Genomic DNA, 19376 nt, shown 5'->3' with positions numbered 1-19376 from the left:
TGTTTTAATGTCATTAGAGTAATTGACACTAAATGCTTTACGGGTAATGTGACACACTTAAACCGAATGACATTCTCACACATTTAATATTTATTTAAACATTGTTTTTGTTTAGATAAGAGTGTTTATAGTGACATCAACTGGACGCGTCACTGAACATTAAATCACGTGTTGGCGTTGTTGTTACCAGCTGTGAGGGAAAAAAGGGATAGTTTGTTAACATGTATTATAATTTCACGAGAGGGTGTGGCATGGCTTAGTGGGGTTACGTAATGAAAGAAAAACGTGACTACGTTGGGCGACGCTGCAGCCAATACTTCACAGTGAGTCAGAGAACAGGAAATCAGCAGAACACTCCGCGTCTTGCACGTTTTCCACAAGGCGAAGGGTGTATGACAGCAGTACGGCAGCTGTCCTCGGTCATGAGTGTCTCCTCAAACAGGGACGACGCACTCAGGAAGTCAGCGACAAAGCGGAGAATGTGAACAGGGAAACGATGTGCTCCACGGAAAACAACGCGGAGCTTCAAGCGTCATGTAAGTCACACATTCCCGAGGCAGTCATCGCTCCGTAACCAGGCAGCGGTCTCCGGAGAAACATCCAGAAGAAACGCACGGCCGAGCCACGAACCTGGCCAGGAAATGGGAAACCCACCTCCTGCCAGCGTCAGTGTCAGCGAAGGCTGAATCTGTCACCGGTCTGTCAGTTATTGTTGTCTTTCCGTCTTCTTCCAGCGTCCGACCCCGCTCTTATTCTGGAGCTGAAGACCAGGCGTCCTCCGTCCCTGGAGGGTCGGGCTGGATGTGAGACCTGGAGCGTGGACTTCTCACCGGACGGAGCCTGGTTCGCCTGGTCGATGGGACACGGGATCGTCTGGGTGGTCGCCTGGCCTCTCGACTCCGAGTAGGTTTACATCTACATTTAATCTAAGCTGATGCATTCAGGGGTCACACGTAAATTCGAGTGTCTGTTAAAAGAGTATGAGGAACATTGAGATTGTTCTATTGAGTTAATTTATGCTTGGCTAATTATCCAGGATCGATTACAACTTAATATAAAGAATCAAAATATGACCTTAGAATAAGACGTAAAAAATATATTAAAATGGTTCCAGTACCGTTACTGCCATTTTCTGGACCATTTTTTTTAAACAGAGAACAAAAGTGTTCAATATTAAGCAAAGAAATGAAACATATAGTCATATAGCTAAATGGCCTACAGCAAAAATCATGTCAAAGTCATGTGGCAACCCAGCTGTTACCCTGGCAACCTTGACTTTTTTTAAAAAAATACCACTGTGCAACATAAACAGACTTAGGAAAGAAACAAGACATTTCCAGATAAAAATGTGCAGCAATAAACTCTGCGGCTGTGAAAGGAAGCAGGATCAAATAACGTTAGGTTAGTTTTAGTTTATTCTATTTTATGTTTTATTATATTCACTGGGTTGTTTCACAATTTCATGTCAAAAATATGCCAGAACGCTCTGTGTTTCAAAGTGAAAGTAAAGTACGTAAGTAAGTAAGTATGTTTACTGAATCAGCAGAAAATATGTGATTTAAAAAAAAAAAAAAATGAGCCAACAAGCTGAGTAGTCTGATCAACATTCAGTGCCAGCCTTTAATGGAGGACAATGCACTCCGTCATGTGGATACAATTAGGCTGGTTTAATAATAACACTTTTTACCATCCAGTCTGTAGTAATGTGAAGCAGCAAATCATAAAATAAACAGTTTGGAAGCGATATTCAGTGGATCAGATCAAATGTGTGTTATTAGCTCTTTTGTTTTAAAAGTAAAAATGTTGGAATCAGAAAATTCTGACTTTCCCAGTTGTATTAACCTCGCCTGCAATTCCGATATGACATTTTCAATAGCGCTTAAAGGCAGCATCATATAATCACCAACTCCAGCTTCACACCTCCTACGTGGGAGGTTTTGTTTTAAGGTATCTTCACACTGGGTGATCTTCTCGCCACCAGAGACAGTCAGAATGGAGAGACCGACCGAGGAGACAAGAGCTTCAGTTGTGGTCATCCAGTGTGGGGCCTCGCCTTTGGACCCAGACCACCAAAATGTACTGCAGGGTCCCGCTCAGCTATAACGCCGCCAAAAGGGAACAGCACCTTGCTTCTGGCCACAGGCTTGGAGAACGGGGTGATCAAAATCTGGAACGTGTTAACAGGTGAGATTTATGCTTGAGAGGATGATCTCTGCGCTGTTGTCAGGTATGTCTGCTTATTTTTAACATCTTTTTTGTGCGTGTGTTTTCAGGTGATGCTGTGTTTGACCTCCATGGACATGAAGGCGTTGTGAGGGACCTGGTCTTCCCTCAGAACGGGACCCTCACGCTCATATCATCTTCTCGGGACAAGACGTTGAGGATTTGGGACCTGGCCCAGAAAGGTATTTTAATACCTGATGTAAAGTGCAGAGTCGCTACCACGAGCAAATCCTTGAGACAGTCGGTCAAATCTTTTTCAGAATGTTTTCACCTGATAACATTGTTTTGAGTGCTCACAATCCTCCCTGATAAGACTCTAGTATTTGCTTATTAAATAAAAAACGTACTGTACAGTAGTGAATAGGTGTGGGAAAACAGCAGGTGTTCACGTTCAGGACATTACAAAAGAGGCAATACATTATGAGATATTGTCTGTTTTTAGTTGATTAGATGCATGTTTTGTAGACTGTAGTCCATCCCTCATGAATATCATGCATTTGTTTAGATTGATTTCCAGCATTTCGAGCTTGATTCGATTCCAATAAGGTATGAGAATCGGCTCACGGCTTTGAAACTTTCCTGAGACTGAGGGACGATGACCAACAGCGTTAAATATCGGGAGACGTTTTTAACGGTTTTTAACAGTTTTTAACAGTTTTTAACATTTGTTATCAGTCAAGCAGTTGAAAAGAAATCTTGTTTACGTGCAACATCTGTGAAGCGTATCATTTTGCTTTGTCCACAGCTACCAGCTGCATCTAACAGCTCTTCAGCAATGATCTTTCATAGAGCTGTTATGTTATGTTTCCACAGTATTTGTGTTTAGCTTTTAGTTTGCAGACAATGTGAGAGGCTTTTCAGCAGCAGCAGCAGCAGCAGGCTGAATTGTCAAATATCAGAGCATCCTTGAACATTCTTGGTGAAAACTGCATTTCACAGTGTATTGACACTGAAAGCAGTGGCTGCACTCTTCATATGTGCCAATGAATCACTTTCTTGCATCCAGTGATGCTTGTGTAGTCTGTCTCATTCAGTTCAGTTTTAGCTAGAAGATCCGGCCAGAAAATGTCACGATCTTTCAAACTGCCAACATGATACGTGAACCAACTTGTAGTTGTTTTTTTTTTTCTTAATTTTGAAAGGCCCAGTAGACTACAGAGCCATGTGAAGTGATTCGTCCAGTCAGCATGGCTGTCTCGTTTGCTGTGTCATTCTGTGTCGTATATTCATGTAATGCAAAGTGATGTGAAATCTGGATTCAAAAGCGAGGGGACGTTAAATACCGCCATCTCTGTTGTTTGCCTGAAAAGTAGATTGTGGATGTCAACTAGATAGTTTTCTGTCTGTTGCAGGTAAGAGGGTGCAGGTGCTGTCTGGCCATAAGGACTGGATCAGCTGCTGCAGCGTATCATCTGACTGCAGCATGATCGCATCTGTCGGCAGGTTTGACAGAGTGAGTTCCATTATTGTAAAAACACATAAAGTTGTGTTATTGTACTGTATTCTGCAGTGCTTGTTCAAACCTTTGTGTCAGAACTTAACCTCCCTTACATCCTCCTCAGTGGATTTTAATCTAGATTTTCATGTGGAGTTTGTCAGTTTTTCAATATCAAATCTTTGAATTTAATGACATTTTTCACCAGTAACCATAACCGTGCGGAAAAGGCAATATTGTTCAAAGACACTGGAATGATGATTACCTTTTTTTTTTGTTTCTCTTAAAGATTCCCCCTGCTGTTTTACCTGTGCAAACATTCCCGTCACATGCCTGTTTTTCTGATGATTACTGCAGCATTTTGTTTTGTTGGTTAATAGTTTTGCATTAACATTTACATGTGTGTGCTGACAAGGATGAACCTGAATGTCCGAATGGCTTTAACTACATCACATCTAGCTTTTGAGAGCAGAGTTTGCTTGTTTGTCAGTTGCCTCCCAGTATGCAGTGATCTGGTTGTCTTCATCTGCTCCTGTATTAAGCTGTAAGACTGTCAGAAAGTTTAGCAGCTTGTTCTCTTTGTTTGGAGACTTTTGGAGCACGAGGGAGCTTATCTTAACTCGTGTCAACGTGCTAATTCATCACATTATTTGCAAAGGAAAGTAAGCAGCCTAACATTGTGTAATAAGAGACTCTAAGATCCCAACCACAGTTTAAACGGGTTTGAATGTCCCAGCCTGTGCTGATGGGATTCACTGAGAATAATTTTAAGTCTTAATTAAACCTACATGTATTATTCCAAATTAAGGTATAGGGTGACTCATTAAGCCTTCATGGTTATATGTTCATCAGATGGTGTGTCTGTGGAGTCTGCGGTCGTATACATTCATAAGAAACCTGACCGGAGGGACCCGCAAGACCTTGTACCTCCTGTCTTCCTGCGACTTCTCTCCTGACGGGGCGCTGCTCGCCACCGCAGCCTTCAGCGGCTCCAGCTGGTGGATCGACCTGTGGGACCCGTACACTGCAGAGAAGCTGGCCACGCTGGTGTAGGTTTACACGTTGCACTTTCAAAATGCACTGAATATGTGGTGCTGTAAGTGAAAGCCCTGTGTACTCCTGAGGCTCACAAAGCGACCCGTCACCCTGGGGTCAAGGGCATCTTAGACTACACTTTACTGACACATAAAGACAATAAACAGCATCTCTAGTAGTGTAGGTATTTTTATTTTTCATTCTGTGTTCACCAGGGAGGTGCATCCTACTCTACCATCTTTCTTTTATCCACAGTGACTACTTTGAAGATTACGGGCAAAACCAAATTTCAGCGATACAGTTCTCCCCCAACGGTTTGTATTTGGCGATCGTGACTGACGACAGGTGAGTAGTTACGCAGTTGCAGCTCATCATCACGTAAATGTGTTTCCGTACAGAGCAGTTTTCAGACGGATGTGTCGTGTTTTCAGAGCTCTTCAGATCTGGGAGCCAGGAAAGAAAGGGATGACGATGCAGACCAAAGTGGACAGAGACTCTAATGGACTCTGCTGCAGCTATCATCCACAAGGGGGAGTGGTCGCCACGGGGTAAAAGTCCACCAAGTCTTATGTTCTGCTTGTAAATTTGAAGGGAGGAATGAGGTGGTTGAGTGAGGATTCACAGCTTTCAGAATGGAGTTTAACACGGACTCAAATTCAAAAAGAAAAAGAATTTCTTAACCCACTTCCCTGCTGGCTCCAAACTTTTTTCTTTCTTGTTTAGCCAAAGCATAATGATAGAGTCAAAATCACTTAATTGCTCAACAGCCAACTGAAAATTCAGATACATGACTTTATCAGTTTTATTAATTAATCAGTTTAAATTTGTTGGTTCCTGCTTCACAAATGTCAGAATTTACAGCTTTTTCAGTTTCATATGATTGCTAAGTGAATCTCTTGAACGACAGAACATACACAACCCACGTAAATGTCCTGCCAGTACACAAATGTGCAGTGTGGTGTTTCATATTCATGCACTTGTGTTTTGTTTTTCTGTCCAAGTGAAATTTCAGTTCAGCTTTCATCATTTACAGTAGCTCAAATACTCAACAGTGCAAAATAGTTAGCACTGTAACCTGTCTTCAGTGTTTCTACTTATAATTTTCAGCAGCCACGCATCCTGTTCTAGTTTGAATGTTTAAGTCATAGTGCACAAATCCAACTCTAACACCAACCACACCCTCCTGTGACAGAACCAGAGACGGCCACGTGAGGTTCTGGAAGGCTCCCGGGACGGTGCCCAGTCTGTCCCACCTGTGCCGGTCCATCCTGCGCCACTCGGTCTCCACACACCAGATGGAGCCGCTGCCCCTCCCCAAGAGGATCCTCGAGTACCTCACCTACAGAAACATCCCCAACCGTCTCAAGACCTGCTGCTCCTCAGTTGAAGAGGAGTGGGAAAGCTAAATAGGAATGCTAACACAATGCAACTACTGACATTTACAGTGAGTGATTGTTATGCACTCTCATTAAAGAAAAAAAAATATTGGCTGGTTGAGATGCTTTCACAGCTTGATTTAGTACAGTAAGCGTCTCTTACTGTAATCGGCCTTAGATGCAACATTCCGAAAGATTTTTTTTATTTGCACTACTGGAAGATAATGCATAAACTCATTCACATGCTTAAACTGAATATGATAATTTTATACTCTTAATTTATTGTGTAAATATCACATGTAAATGTATTTCTAATTTCTGTGTTTATCACAAAACAGCACATGCACAACTGCTGTATTAGCACTTGCTGACTACAGAAACTGGACTTAAAGGAAATAGTTTTATTAAACAGATTCAAACACATGTACGTGTCCAAGATGTATTCTTACAGTTTCATGTGGTGTATTTGTAACGTTACAACATGGTAACACCCCACTGTATAGTCTACATGCATAAACTGGTGACCATAAGTTGGTCCTGCACTGCTTACACTTTTCCAAGTCCATATTTAAAGTCCCCAAAGGAGAGATCTTTTTGGTACTAGAATTACAAACAACTGCCTACCATTTTGCTCAGTTTATATGCAGATGTGAGTGACTCAGATAGCTGTGAGCATCTGTGTCTGCACTGTGCAGCAACTCCATGGAGCAGTGGTGGACACTTGAGGGCATCTGTTGTTATGTTAACCAAGGCAGCAGGATGGCAGAGTAGGAAATGGAAGACCAATTTCTGTTGTAGGAGAATAATACGTAGAAATAGCGCCTGAATTCTGGATGCAGATATGCTCTAACTGTGGTGAAAGCACAATTACATCAAACAGAAGTGATGGTAGTCACCAAGGAATGGGGAAAAGAGGTTTCTCTCCACCAGCAGTTTGCATTCAAGAAAGAACCTCGCGGTGGTCTTAGGTGGCTACTGCACCTACGACGCCTCGCTGACCACGAGGTCTCTCACTGCCTGAAAAGCTGCAACCATGGAGCTCAGCTGGATCTTCTCATCGGTTCCTGAGGCGAGCCTGTGTCTGAAAGGATGACACATGATAAGTCCAAAAGCCACTAGATGCCTTTTTTCCCCATTAACGTGTTATTTTGTGTTAGTTGTATGTCATGTAAGCTTTTCCTTTCTGTTAGTATTCCCCACACACATTGATCAGGTCAGATATCTATTCTGACAATATTTGTTTTATCCCAACAGTGCAATATATGTCTACATATCTAGATATATTTATCTATTTATACATTATTCCATGCTTCTTGTGTGAAGACAAATGTTGCATTGTGAATGGTGAATGTTGTCTGTGTAAATGTGATGAGCACACCAGGGTGAGCCAACCAAATTTCATTGGACATTACGTATAATGACAAACAGGTTTCTAATCTATTCATGAGATGCAATGAGTGTAATCCCACTTACTCAATATCCGCCAACTTGATGAGCAGACCAATCCGAATAGCTGGGGGAAAGTCCACTTAAAATGGGGGAAAAAAAATAAAGTTATCAAATATCAAACAACTCAAAGTTGAAGTTGCAAAAAGATCAACAGTCAGTTATACAGCCCGAGGAGTAAAAAATGCATCTAAATGGAGAAATATTAAATACCTGAGCCCTCCTTTGAGAGCAATGGGATTTACACACTATACCAACCACAGCTCAGGCAATTGTGTTAACTCCTGTTTCACATTTGTTAACACATCAACAACATAAAACCTGATTAGAACAAAATATTTTCATTCCCTTTAGAGAAACTGCTAATTGAATCTCTTTATTTTTTTAAAGCCACCAACTGCAGTGGCCTTACCTCTGTGTATGAGCAGATGAACTTCAGTGAGAATATCATGCAGGGCCAAACCCTTCAAAGTCTTGAGCTGGAGGATTTCTGTGAGGGAGGTGTTAAGGAGCTGCATGAACACAATCTGAACTGGTGTTAGTGGCTTCACAAGATGATAAAAAACCACTTGTAGGTAAAATGGAGCGTGAATATAGGCCGATTACTCCACATTAAAGCTTCCTGGGTGAATTATCTGGCAAGACAAGGTGAAGGATACGCTTGTACGCCGTCGTGAAGTCTTTGTTGAGGGACCAGTCGAGGATGTTGGCTATATCTGAGCGGAGGGGGTGACCTGTGCAGGTGTACACTGTGTCCTCTGTGACCTTACCATACGCCATGCTGGTGCTCTGAAATCACAGGTGGAATACAGTTAGTAGAGTTTACCCTCCTGTGATGATGAGAGACTGTATAATAACAAATGCAACCCTTTTGTTTTCTTTTAGCTGTATGAACTGAAACACAAGGCACAACGATCAGGAAGAGCTTTTAGTCACACCTGCAGTATGTTGAGCGATCTTCTCATATCACCTGATGATAAGGTCACGATGGCCTTCATTCCATCTGGAGTTATGTCAATGCTGTCACAAAAAAGATTCACCAACACACATCAGTTTGAGACTAAACATGTGACTTAGATTTCACACTACTGGTACTGACATAACGGACTCAGATTTAAGCTTCTTTTCTTGATTTCACACAGCTTCTTAACGTCCCGTCTACCTCACACTGTTTTAAAAGTAGGTGGCCAAGAAAGAAAAAAGAAAATTACAACACTGACACATCCCCCTTCTCTTTCCCTCACACCCACCTCTCCTGCTGGATTACGTGCTCCAGTCGAGGGATCATCTGGTCCGGGGAGAGCGGGCCGAAGCGAAACCTGGTGCAGCGAGACTGCAGGGCCGGGATGATCTTGGACAAGTAGTTACAGATGATACAGAATCGTGTGTTTTCTGTAAATTTTTCAATCACTGAGACACAGAGGAAGAGAGAGAGAAGAAATAAAAATCAGCGAATACTGAATCTAAAGGACCCTAAAGCAAAACGTAGCTCTGACAAGTCTCAGTCTTTCCAAAGTGCTCTCACACAATTTGCTTTTAAAATTTCTTTATCTAGCTGCTGGAGAGACCCTAAAGCCAGTAAAAATGGTTCTGAATTCTTGTTGCGAATATCCAGACTTGAAGCACTTTGAATTTTCTGCTGTTACAACACTAAGAAACTGCATATTATTGTAAATGTTTATGTATTTTATCCTGAGCTGACAGCAATAGAACACAATGGTCATTAATAAAAGAGGAAAAAAAAAACCCTAAGCTTAAGTGAAGCTGATAAACCTATCACAAAGTAGCCATAATAAATTTCACTTATAAAATCCATTTCAGTGGTTGATTATCCATATTTCACTTTTGACATTCTTTGATAAGTTGCAGCTTTTACTAAATTTGAAACAACTGCACAAAAATGATGTGACCTCGACCCCTTGAGTATCTGAATTCAAACACTAGGTTATACGACTGCACTTGCTGAAAGCACAATACACTTTCTTTTAAATTCACGCTCCCACTTATCTGCAACACTGCTATTAACAGTGAAATCCACACTACACGATCACACAAGCTTATGTTACAGGAAAAACAGAGGTTGAATGAATTTCTCAAAGACAAAATGTTCCAGTTTAATCCAATCAATAGATGGATCTTCAGATAGGTATTGGTTCAAAACGAATATCAGGGTACACAAGCAGACAGCATGTAATTCAGCAGCAGCCAGATTGTCTGGCTGCTCAGTGAGCCGTGTGGCTCACAGTGGGCGACGCCTGGCTGAACAGATGGCTTTACCTCGCCGCAATGCATTTTGGGCATCCTGGGTCATGGCATCAGCTTCGTCCAGTATCACCAACTTGAAGCCCTTCCTAGAGGACAAGAGGAAGGACCAAAAAGGCAGAAGTTTAAGTAATTCCTCTTGCACTTATGGTTTATATATATATGCATATATATATATATATATATATTAATAGAAGGCAGGATGTTTTTTGTCTTACTTGAAGATGGTCCTGGTGCTGGCAAAACTCAGAATGGGACCTCGTACAACATCAATACCTCTGTCATCAGATGCATTTAGCTGCAAAACAAAATTAGTCAAATATCAAATAAAAAGAGCCACAAGGTCTCATCCAGAAAGAAGTCAGAAGTGGAAGCCCTCACATCGTAAACCAAGAGCTTGTAATGGGGAGTTGTAGTGTACCTCCAACACCATTGAGTTGAACTCTTTGTCCTTGTACAGCTGCCGGGCACAGGCGAGGATGGTGGAGGTTTTCCCTGTTCCAGGGGGGCCATAGAACAAGAGATGGGGAAGCTTGTCCTCATTAATAAACCTCTGGACTGAAGAGACAGAAAAAGTGTTGTAATAATGAGGAAACAAAATCAACAGTCAGACCATGATGTTATCCTTTTGAAGGGTGTTACCAATTTAAAACAGGAGGAAAAGACCTCATTAATTATTAAGATTCACAGCACAACAACAAATTGTCTGCCACACTGGCAGACAGCAGACAAAGCTATCCTTACACAGGTTCATAAGAATTCAATTCATATTTAAGTACAATCTCATGGTTCAGGTAATAAAATATGAAAATAAATGCGAAAACAGGTGTATTATTAATGTTACTGATGAACCCTGTTGTTGTTTTACGCATGAGGATTATATGTATTTATTCTGACTGTCCACTTACTGGTGCTTAGAATATCTTTGTGCGAGATCAGATCATCAAGTTTCTGTGGCCTGTATTTTTCTACCCTGGAATGAGGAGCAGAAACATATTGTCCATCAGTATCAATAACAATTACAATAATACTTGCGTGCTCGGAATAGTTACTCCAAGTAGTAGTCAAGTGCAGCACATATTCAATTTGTACAAGTAACTCAAAGTAATATTAGCAGCTTGTTAACCCTATAAAGTACCTAAAGAACGAACTAAATAAAAATCTGCCCATATTAAAACATCTTAGTCATAATTTTGTGTATATGCAATAAACTTTTACTACCGTTGAAGACTTCCAGTTGACAATTCGGAAACTATATTTTGCACCATGCACCAATATGTCAGACAAATGTTAATGCTATAATCTGAAGAGACTGCAGCACTTCTAATGAAACAGTATAAACAATGAGATCTTGATGCATTAACTAACGGCAGCTACTAGAGAAGTCGACATGTCTTTATTTAATTAATTGATTTGATAACGCTAATTGTCTTACAACTGTGATGAGCACCTAACTGTATCTGTAGTTGCCAGAAAAGCTAGCTAAGACTATAGACAAAATACGGCTAGCTGCTAGCTTGACTCCAGAGCAGGAAGTTTAGCTAGTTAGCGCCTACGATTCTAACATATCTGTAATAAACAATGACTTTTGACTCACCATGGTAAATTTCTATTCTGTACCGGCGCTTTATTCGTAGAAGCCATGTGTTCTTCAACTGTGAATTTAGCTCCAAACTGGGCTAATACTTTCAGAGCTTCATTTACCTCCACTCTACGTTTGCAGCGGCTGGCTGTGTTTGCCGCGTTCTACTACAAAGCGTGCGTCCCCGTCACCGCGTACAACCAATCAGATCATTTCGTCAGGTCATGTGGGCGGGCTATCAGTGACATGGATGCCCGCTGTAAAAAAGTGTGTGGCATGAAACTTGCGAACTTACAGTTAGGAAAAAAAAAAGAATTTTAAACATTTTTCCATTGACAAAGCATTTACAGTGCATGCACATAACTGACATAACGCTACCGACCCATGTTTTTAGCTGGCTTGGACCCAGTGCTTCCATTACTGGTATGGTAAATCAGTTGTCAATTGATTCAACAATGAAAAAGTCTGAAAAGCAGAACAGCATGAGGGAGGTGTGGTCAGGAATGAAGGAGATCACAGGGTGTGGGGAGAGAGTCAGGCTGTCTGAAGGCAGCAAGGAAAGAGTTCAACATCTTCTTCAACAGGTTTAGCTCTCAGACTTCTCCTGTCTCTACCCCTCCCCTGGCACCTCACACCTCCCTTCTGCCTCCAGTGCTCCGGCAGCTGATGGCATCAGCTCCAGGATCCTGAGAGCCTGTGCCAGCCAGCTGTCTTCTATTCTCCAACATCTCTTCAACCTGAGCCTCAGCCTGGAGAGGGTGCTGCTTCTCTGGAAGACGTCCTCCCTGGTTCCTGTACCAAGTCATCTGGCCTCAGTGATTACCATCCAGTTGCCCTAGCATCACATGTGATGAAGGTGCTGAAGAAGTTGGTGTTGGCCCACCTGACGCAGCAGGCGAACATGTATCTTGACCCCTTACAGTTTGCCTACCAGCTGAGTCTGGAGGTGGATGCTGCAACAGGCTCACTCACACCTGGATGGTGGTGGTGGCACAGTGAGAATCACATTCTTTGATTTCTCCAGTGCCTTCAACGTCATCCAGCTTCTGCTACTGGGTGAGAAGCTGCGGTGCATCCACTGTCTCCTGAATAACTGGCTACCTGACAGACAGGCCACAGTTCGTGCGACTGGACCGTGTCCTGTATGATGTGGTGGTGGGTGAGGTAGGAGCCCCACAGGGTACACACTGTGCTTTCCCCATTCTTGTTCACCTTATACACTTACAGAAGTTTTCTGATTACTCTGCAGTTGTGGGGTGTGTAAGGGGTGGACAGGAGGAGGAGTACAGAGGGCTGGTGGACAGATTTGTGGAGCGGGCTGGAAGAAATCATCTGCTGCTTAATGTGGAAAAAAAAACCAAAGAGATAGTGATTGATTTCAGGAGGAAGGGAACAGCCTCACAGCTCCTGTGCATCATTGGTAAGGATGTGGAGGTGGTGGAGAGGAGGACACTGAACAAACTGCTATCAATCAAGAATAGCCAGGATTACCCTCTCCACCACTTTTAGAATACTTAACTTTATTTTTCAGTAGATATGTTATATATTTCCCTTTTATTATTCACAAATATCTTTTTTTATATATTTCATGTCGCATATATGTGGAGTGAATGTACATGGCTGCTGCAATTGTGAAATTTCCCAGGCTGGAATTAATAAAGGATATCTGTCTATCTATCTAAAATAAAGAAAAACTGATACCCTAATTGAGATAAAGTGCAAATGAGGCTTGAGTACAGAAGAAGACATAAGAACAGAGACAAGGCGCTCAACAAAACACAGTCAGCTACTGCAGCAGTCACCACAAAGCAGTGGCAGAAAAGTACTCTGATCTTTTACGGAAGTAAAATAGTAACAGAAAAAATATCAGTAGAGAAAGACTGAAAGTAAATATCCTGCATTCAAAATTTTAAACATATAAATTTAAAAGTATAGGCCACGAATATTAAAAAGTACTGCAGAATGGTTCATTTCAGAATAATGCATATCATATTTTATTACTGGATTAAAATTATTAATGCATTAATGTATACAGCCCAAAGAACCTCAATGATTAATGTTGCTGTTGCTGTGGTTGAGCCACTTTTAAGTACTTTATCCAGTAATGGGTTGTTTGGGAATTTTCAACAGGGCTCAGTAAATGTTTATATTATGTTAATCTGTAATAACACATGATAATGTGCAAGTTGATTATATTTTGGATTCTAATCTGAATATGTTTATGCAATTTATTGAATAACTGTAGCGGAGCAAAAAGCTACTAGAAAAAAATCTTAATCCTCAAGTAAAGTGCAGTTTTACTTCAAAACTGTCGTGAGGTAGAGGAGGCCACTTGAGCGACATCAGAAACAATCCCACAAATGTTTCTAAAAGACCAGACATTACAACTGTGATGATATTTTCAAAGTTTAAATGTGCATTTCTTTTGTCAAAAAAAAAAAAATCACTATAGTGATTTTATATGACTTTTGAAAACCTCAAGTATAGAAACAGTATAGGCTCGGTGAGTGTAGGCGTGCGTGTAGGCAGCACGCATCTACACATCTGAGTGTGTGTAAAAAATGACGATAAAGGAACATTATTTATTTTTTCTCCAGAACATGTGAAAAGCGTCAGTCTTTCTCCTCCTCACTCGGGCCTGCAGACTGGGTTGAGGCAGCGAGCCCACTGCGCTCAGCCCGAATCTCGCGAGAGCGGCCCCTCACGGCGGTGCCTGGGCGATGCGATGCTGTTGCTGTGGGTTTGATTGACAGGAAACATGTCGGTGTGGTGGGAACGAACCGGGATGCAGCTGCTGCCAAGGGAGACAGGGAGTACCTGCATCCAGTCCTCACATCAGCACCTTTAAAACCACCGGGCTTTTCCTAACGACACGTCCGCTTGCTTGTCTTTTTTTTTTCTTTTTTTTTTTCATCCATTTGAAACGAAGGGGCACCCAATGGATGCTGTGGCAAACCGTGTAGTCCCGTTCGGTATCTTCATATTGTGTTTGATTTAGCCTACAACCAGAGACACCTTGATGAAACAGCAGGAACTACGAGGTCTGTTGTTGCAATGGAGTCGACTCTCTCACGGCTCAAAGCCCGTCTGTAAACCTACAACATCTCATTTCATGGCGTTTTGCAGGTTGCTGTGTTCCGTGGGATTCTCCACGTTTCTTTTTTGAATTATCATTCTTCTTCTCATTTTTTGTTGTTGTTCTTTTTTATCTTTATTATTATTATTTTTTTTTCGAAATCGCAACGAGAAAATAACGACCACTGCTCGCTAAACTATGAACGAGGAGATGACAAAAAGCGAGGAGCAGCATCTTAGTTTGCAGAAAGCCTTGCAGCAGTGCGAGTTGGTGCAAAATATGATAGACATAAGCATTTCTAGTTTGGAGGGTTTACGGACCAAATGTGCCACATCCAACGACTTGACACAAAAAGAGATACGAACGCTGGAGGTAAGCACCATCTGAGCGGAATGAATGACTGAATCTCTGCTGTGCACCTTCATCTGAATCAATACGGAGGGCTGTCACCGTTTGTTATTTGCTTCTCGCCCAATATGCATATTTTTCAGTGCCTTCTCCACGAAAAAAAAAATGGTTTTCAGTTGTCTTTGTTGCCATTGCACACGTGCAAAGGTTTAAGCCCATCGCTGTCTGTGTTGTGCAGTGCAATAAATCAAGAGGCTACGGGGCTGCAGTGGGCTGTTGTAGACTTGCGCATTCTGCAGGTGGCGGGCAGAGAAGGTGGCTCTTCTCCATCAGAATAATATCTGAGGCAGCCGAGGCCTATAGGCAGCCCTTGTTTACAGTCCATTACCAATATGCCAGCCTGCGCATCTGTCCTCGTAGCGCACCCAGGCCCCGTTGTTATGCAAGGCGAGCAGATTACGGAAATTGTTACAAAATATCGTTATCCTTTTAATTGGCCCGTGAGGTATTCGGTAAATTGCCTTACGTAATGGCCATAATATCCTGGTGTTTGTGTTTGACAGTACAAGACTGCCCGTTTGGAGACCACTTAAACCAGTCCAACAAACAGTCCCCTCCTCACTGGTGAGAGGATGTTATGGGACATAAAAAATGCCATAAAGTGCGATAAGGTCACTGAAAACTCACTATTGAGCAGCGCAGACAAAGTACAGCATTAAGGGCCTGTGAGAATGTTATGGTGATGCCTGAAGAGTTTAAAACAAATACCATTAAGTGTGATGAAAGTGGCCATAAACTCACCACTGAGTAGGCTGTCTGTGTGTCCTACGGTCAGTACACTTTGAGTCCAAGGGGGAGGATATAACTGAGATCTTGCACAAAAATATCACAAAGTAAAGTCACTTAATCCAACCCCACACGAATATATATTATAAAAGAAATAAACATACAGTCAGATATTCAGCGGAGCTATTCAGTGAAGTTTGTAAGTGGTGCACAGGCAAGGGAGAGGAATGTAGGCTAATCCAAGAGGAGAGAGAACTAATATCAAGTACAAATGTGCTTCCAGCAATGAGGAGGCTACTGTTTGAAGATAAATGTTCACTATGTTCCCAGAATGCCTTGCAAAGCATTGTGGGTACTGGACTATTTGTTACAAGAATTACAGAGATATATAACAACATGCTAATATGAACCTGGCAGATTTTTGTGAATTGATTTGTTAAAACAGTAAAAATTAACAGTAAAGATATTGTTGGATAGCTGAAAAAAAATACATTGTGGTAGTCTTAAAGCATAAATGATCAGCACATGAACCAAGTATCACATCTTGTCTACAAACTGTGCTGTGCTGCATGGCAAAGGGACTACATGAAAATCACTCTGGTTAAAGGGGGTCTGAAAATAGAGAGGCTGTTGTAACTTTTCTTTTGGCTGAAGGATAGTCAGACTTTTTTGTGAGAGCAGGAGAGGGTTGTATGCATTAGCAGTAACAGTGCTAGGCAGCAGCATTTCCTCACGTCTTCTAAAGAGCAGACAAAATCACATCCATCTCATGAACTCTTCTGAACTGAGTTTTGTCACTCTGCACATGATTGAAGTTTTGGTTTAATGCTGACTGGGCCAAGCTTTAGCACTGTTCTCAGTAAACTTGTGTGAAAAGAAGACATTCACAGTCATTGGCCATATTTTCAAGTGCCCACTAGACAAAATAATAGAAACACCAACAGGAATTCAGGTCAGAGTGAGATATTTTGGTAGTCATGTACTGTTGTGGGCTGCAATTCTTCTGCTGGTAAATTTAGGCTACAATCCCCTTGTAAAACACATTTTATCAATACCCAGGACCTAATACAGATACATTTTTGGCTACTGCAGAAACTTTGTCGGAATGGAACTGCATATCAGTTTATTTTTTGTTTGTATTTTAGACATGTTTTTCTTGCACAAATAAAATAAAGTTTTATGTGAAATAAATGCTCAACAGAAAGACACGAGTATTAGAAATGAACAAGAACAAAGGAAAACACTCTTAGCAGTTAATTGACAAATGCAACAAAGAAGTTACTCCTGAGAACCGTCTAATCTTCCACAAATCCTCTGAGTTAGAGAGCCTTTCAGGATGGTTCTCCTCTTATTCCCTCAACAACAAATGAGTTGTACACCAGGGGTTTGATCAGGATCACAATGACATCAGTCACACGCAAGCTCTTCCTCGTTAACCTGTCATGATCTTTAATGAGCGTTGTGTGTATGGAAGATTGCTCTATGACATCTCAGTTCTCCATCTCTATTATTAACCTGAAGGACCCAGATAGAACCTGAGGCACAATCTGTTAGGGGCTTTGAGCACTGACCTTGCTTTAGCCTAAAGCTTTACCAAAAATAGCAGCCTATATCATTACCTGGATGAGGTGTTAATATTGGTTTCCATTAATATGAGTATACATCGTCAGTGGTATCCCTTGGATACACTGGAACAATCAACGCACATGATGGATGATCTTTTTTTTTTTTTAGGCTTTCATAAGGATGTGGACACATGATAGAGCATGACATGTGATCGAGTTACGCGTTTCATATAACAGTAAAGAGGGCCAGCTAAATAAGTGAATAAGTGTTATTATTTATTCAAATTTAGGTGTATGAGATGTTTGTTTGAAAAAATGTAGCATCACCTTTTTTTTTTTTTTTGCTTCTAAGTTCAAACTGTTTTTCTAGTCAGTCAGATCAAAGGCTATGAGCAACACTTCAACCACCGAAGCCATTGTGCTTGTAACAAACTAGGTCATGCAAAGTGCAGATGACCACATCTAAAGGTACATCTATTTCTATCTGTTTCAAATTGCCTTGCTCGAAGGGTATATGGAAAGTCCTCTGTTTTACGTGTGGTCAGTTGCTGTAGTGAGGGCATGACTGTTGCATTGTCTGTCTGACATATTATAATCTTTAGTTAATATATGGAAAGCTTGTTCAGCAAACAGTTTGGAAGAAGTTACAGAGTAACATTATTGTTCATTTGAAATCAGGTTTGTGGACACCGGGAAGTCTAATATCTAGTCTACTTTTAGCTCTGGTTTGGTCTCCACCAACTCCCAAGGAAACATATTTACCTACTAAAAGCTCCAATGTGTTCACCAGCTTGTTGCTGTGCCCGTATGCCATCTGGTGCTGAGCAGGTAGTGTACAGTGAGTTTTTAGAGCTCTTTCTCTATAAAGATGAGCTTGCTGTAAATTTGAAGCAGAACAGCTAAACAATGAGCTGAAAGTTGGTAAAGGTCTTTAAAGTTCAGGGGAGCTGCAGATTCAGATGATGATTCTCTGTGGGTTCATCACTGCAGCTTTTCAACTTGTTTTCACATTGTTTTCATTTTCATATTGTCATTTCATACATTGTTATTATAAAAAAAAACAAGCAGAGTACAGCTACAGCTAAAAAAAACAGTTGTATAATGTTGTATTTTAAAAAAATAGCTTATAGCTATTTATATTTAATAGCTAGTTTTTAACAGTAGGTTCATTTCATTTTTTTTTTTTTTTTTTTTTTTTTTTTTTTTTTGCTTCCACTGAATACTGCTGAGCTAGCATTTTACTATGAATCTGCTTTAATACTGTTTATTTATGGAGCATCACCAAAACCACTGTGTGCCCTTGCCATTAAATGTTTGGCGGCACCATCACTGTAATTGCTTCTCTGGATTTCTTCTGAATAACACGTGACTGTTTGTAGATTTCACCTTCTGCTCTATACAAATAAATGTGTGAATTTTAAGTTACATTTCTTTTAGATGAGTTAAAATCACAAATTGTACCAACCTTTGCTAAAAGTTTAAATGATAAGTTTATAATGCAGGAAAGCAAGGAACTGTAGCGTAATAACATATGAGATAAAGCTCGTGTGTAAGTTATCGTCTACTGTACATTCATTAAGTGTTCTAGTTGATCTGGATTAACTGTGAGTGTAGCAGTTGTGAAGAGGTCAATTTAGCTTGGAGTATGTCTCAAATGGGAATAGCACCACATATGATCATCTGTTTTGAGAGCCTGCTTAAAAGAACGCTCCATCATTTTAGAGACTATGCTGGTTTAGTTATATAACATCTTGGATTTTTCAGGTTTTACTGTACTGTACTGACAAAATTAAAGTGGACATAAAGAAGTCTTTTTTATCCCATTAAAGCTCCTGTGTGTAAATTGTTAGAGGGCACTTTGCTTGTGGTGCTCAAAAAAATGTGAAAAACTCAGCATTAATGTCTTTTTTTTTCCAGAAATCGTGACACAGTAATTTAAGATAATCCTTGTGATCAGTTGCATGTAGGAATGATTTTCTTTCTGTGTCCGCACACTGAAGAAAACATGCAGCGTACAGCTCTGCTGAGGCAGATGCCATTAAAGTTTAAATCCCACCCTGTTACGAGCATGTGACTTGCCCATAAGCAGATGCAAATATCCTTCCACATAGTGATACAATGTAGTTTGGCAGGAAGAAAATAGTTCCTACGTGAAACTGCTCAACAAGGTCTGTAGATTATCTTGAGTAACCAGATCATGATTTCTGGAAAATTGGAAATTGAAAAAATCTGGAAATTGCTG

The 19376-nt window shown here is 40.9% G+C and overlaps 3 protein-coding genes across 4 annotated transcripts in view; 2 read left to right on the top strand and 1 right to left on the bottom strand.

Annotated features, from left to right (window-relative positions):
* The first annotated feature begins 146 nt into the window (after positions 1-146).
* Positions 147-6492, top strand: wsb2 (WD repeat and SOCS box containing 2). Its single transcript, XM_046385538.1, has 9 exons — positions 147-536; positions 735-903; positions 1982-2184; positions 2274-2405; positions 3576-3676; positions 4511-4707; positions 4949-5038; positions 5125-5241; positions 5886-6492. The coding sequence occupies exons 1-9, from the start codon at positions 497-499 to the stop codon at positions 6097-6099; spliced, it is 1263 nt and encodes a 420-aa protein (XP_046241494.1). The 5' UTR covers positions 147-496; the 3' UTR covers positions 6100-6492.
* Positions 6456-11544, bottom strand: rfc5 (replication factor C (activator 1) 5). The gene is made up of 11 exons (XM_046385539.1): positions 11375-11544; positions 10686-10750; positions 10199-10335; positions 9996-10075; positions 9793-9866; positions 8766-8925; positions 8454-8535; positions 8175-8304; positions 7928-8005; positions 7543-7597; positions 6456-7150 (listed from the first exon to the last, which is right to left on the bottom strand). Exons 1-11 carry the CDS (start codon positions 11419-11421, stop codon positions 7051-7053), a joined length of 1008 nt encoding a protein of 335 aa, XP_046241495.1. The 5' UTR covers positions 11422-11544; the 3' UTR covers positions 6456-7050.
* Positions 11545-13867: 2323 nt separating this feature from the next.
* ksr2 (kinase suppressor of ras 2) overlaps positions 13868-19376 on the top strand; it is a 76934-nt gene continuing 71425 nt past the window's right edge. For both annotated transcript variants that reach the window (XM_046385535.1, XM_046385534.1), the window contains exon 1: positions 13868-14807. In XM_046385535.1, the coding sequence (XP_046241491.1) occupies positions 14634-14807 (174 nt within the window). In that variant the 5' untranslated portion in view covers positions 13868-14633. The remainder of the gene's footprint in view (positions 14808-19376) is intronic.

Source organism: Scatophagus argus, chromosome 4 (genome assembly GCF_020382885.2).
Source record: "Scatophagus argus isolate fScaArg1 chromosome 4, fScaArg1.pri, whole genome shotgun sequence".
NCBI classification, from domain to species: Eukaryota; Metazoa; Chordata; class Actinopteri; family Scatophagidae; genus Scatophagus; species Scatophagus argus.
Note: the sequence above shows the minus strand (reverse complement) of the source record. Positions and strands in the feature narration are given on the sequence as shown.

Bases quoted from the DNA above. Each gene is read 5' to 3' on its own strand.
- wsb2 (XM_046385538.1), top strand. From the start codon at position 497: ATGTGCTCCACGGAAAACAACGCGGAGCTTCAAGCGTCAT. The intron at 537-734 runs GTAAGTCACACA...GTCTTCTTCCAG, and splicing joins CGCGGAGCTTCAAGCGTCAT to CGTCCGACCCCGCTCTTATT. The intron at 904-1,981 runs GTAGGTTTACAT...TCTCGCCACCAG, and splicing joins GCCTGGCCTCTCGACTCCGA to AGACAGTCAGAATGGAGAGA.
- rfc5 (XM_046385539.1), bottom strand. From the start codon at position 11,421: ATGGCTTCTACGAATAAAGCGCCGGTACAGAATAGAAATTTACCATG. The intron at 8,536-8,765 runs GTGGGTGTGAGG...TTTTTGTGACAG, and splicing joins CACGTAATCCAGCAGGAGAG to CATTGACATAACTCCAGATG. The intron at 7,151-7,542 runs GTAAGTGGGATT...TCATCCTTTCAG, and splicing joins ATCAAGTTGGCGGATATTGA to ACACAGGCTCGCCTCAGGAA.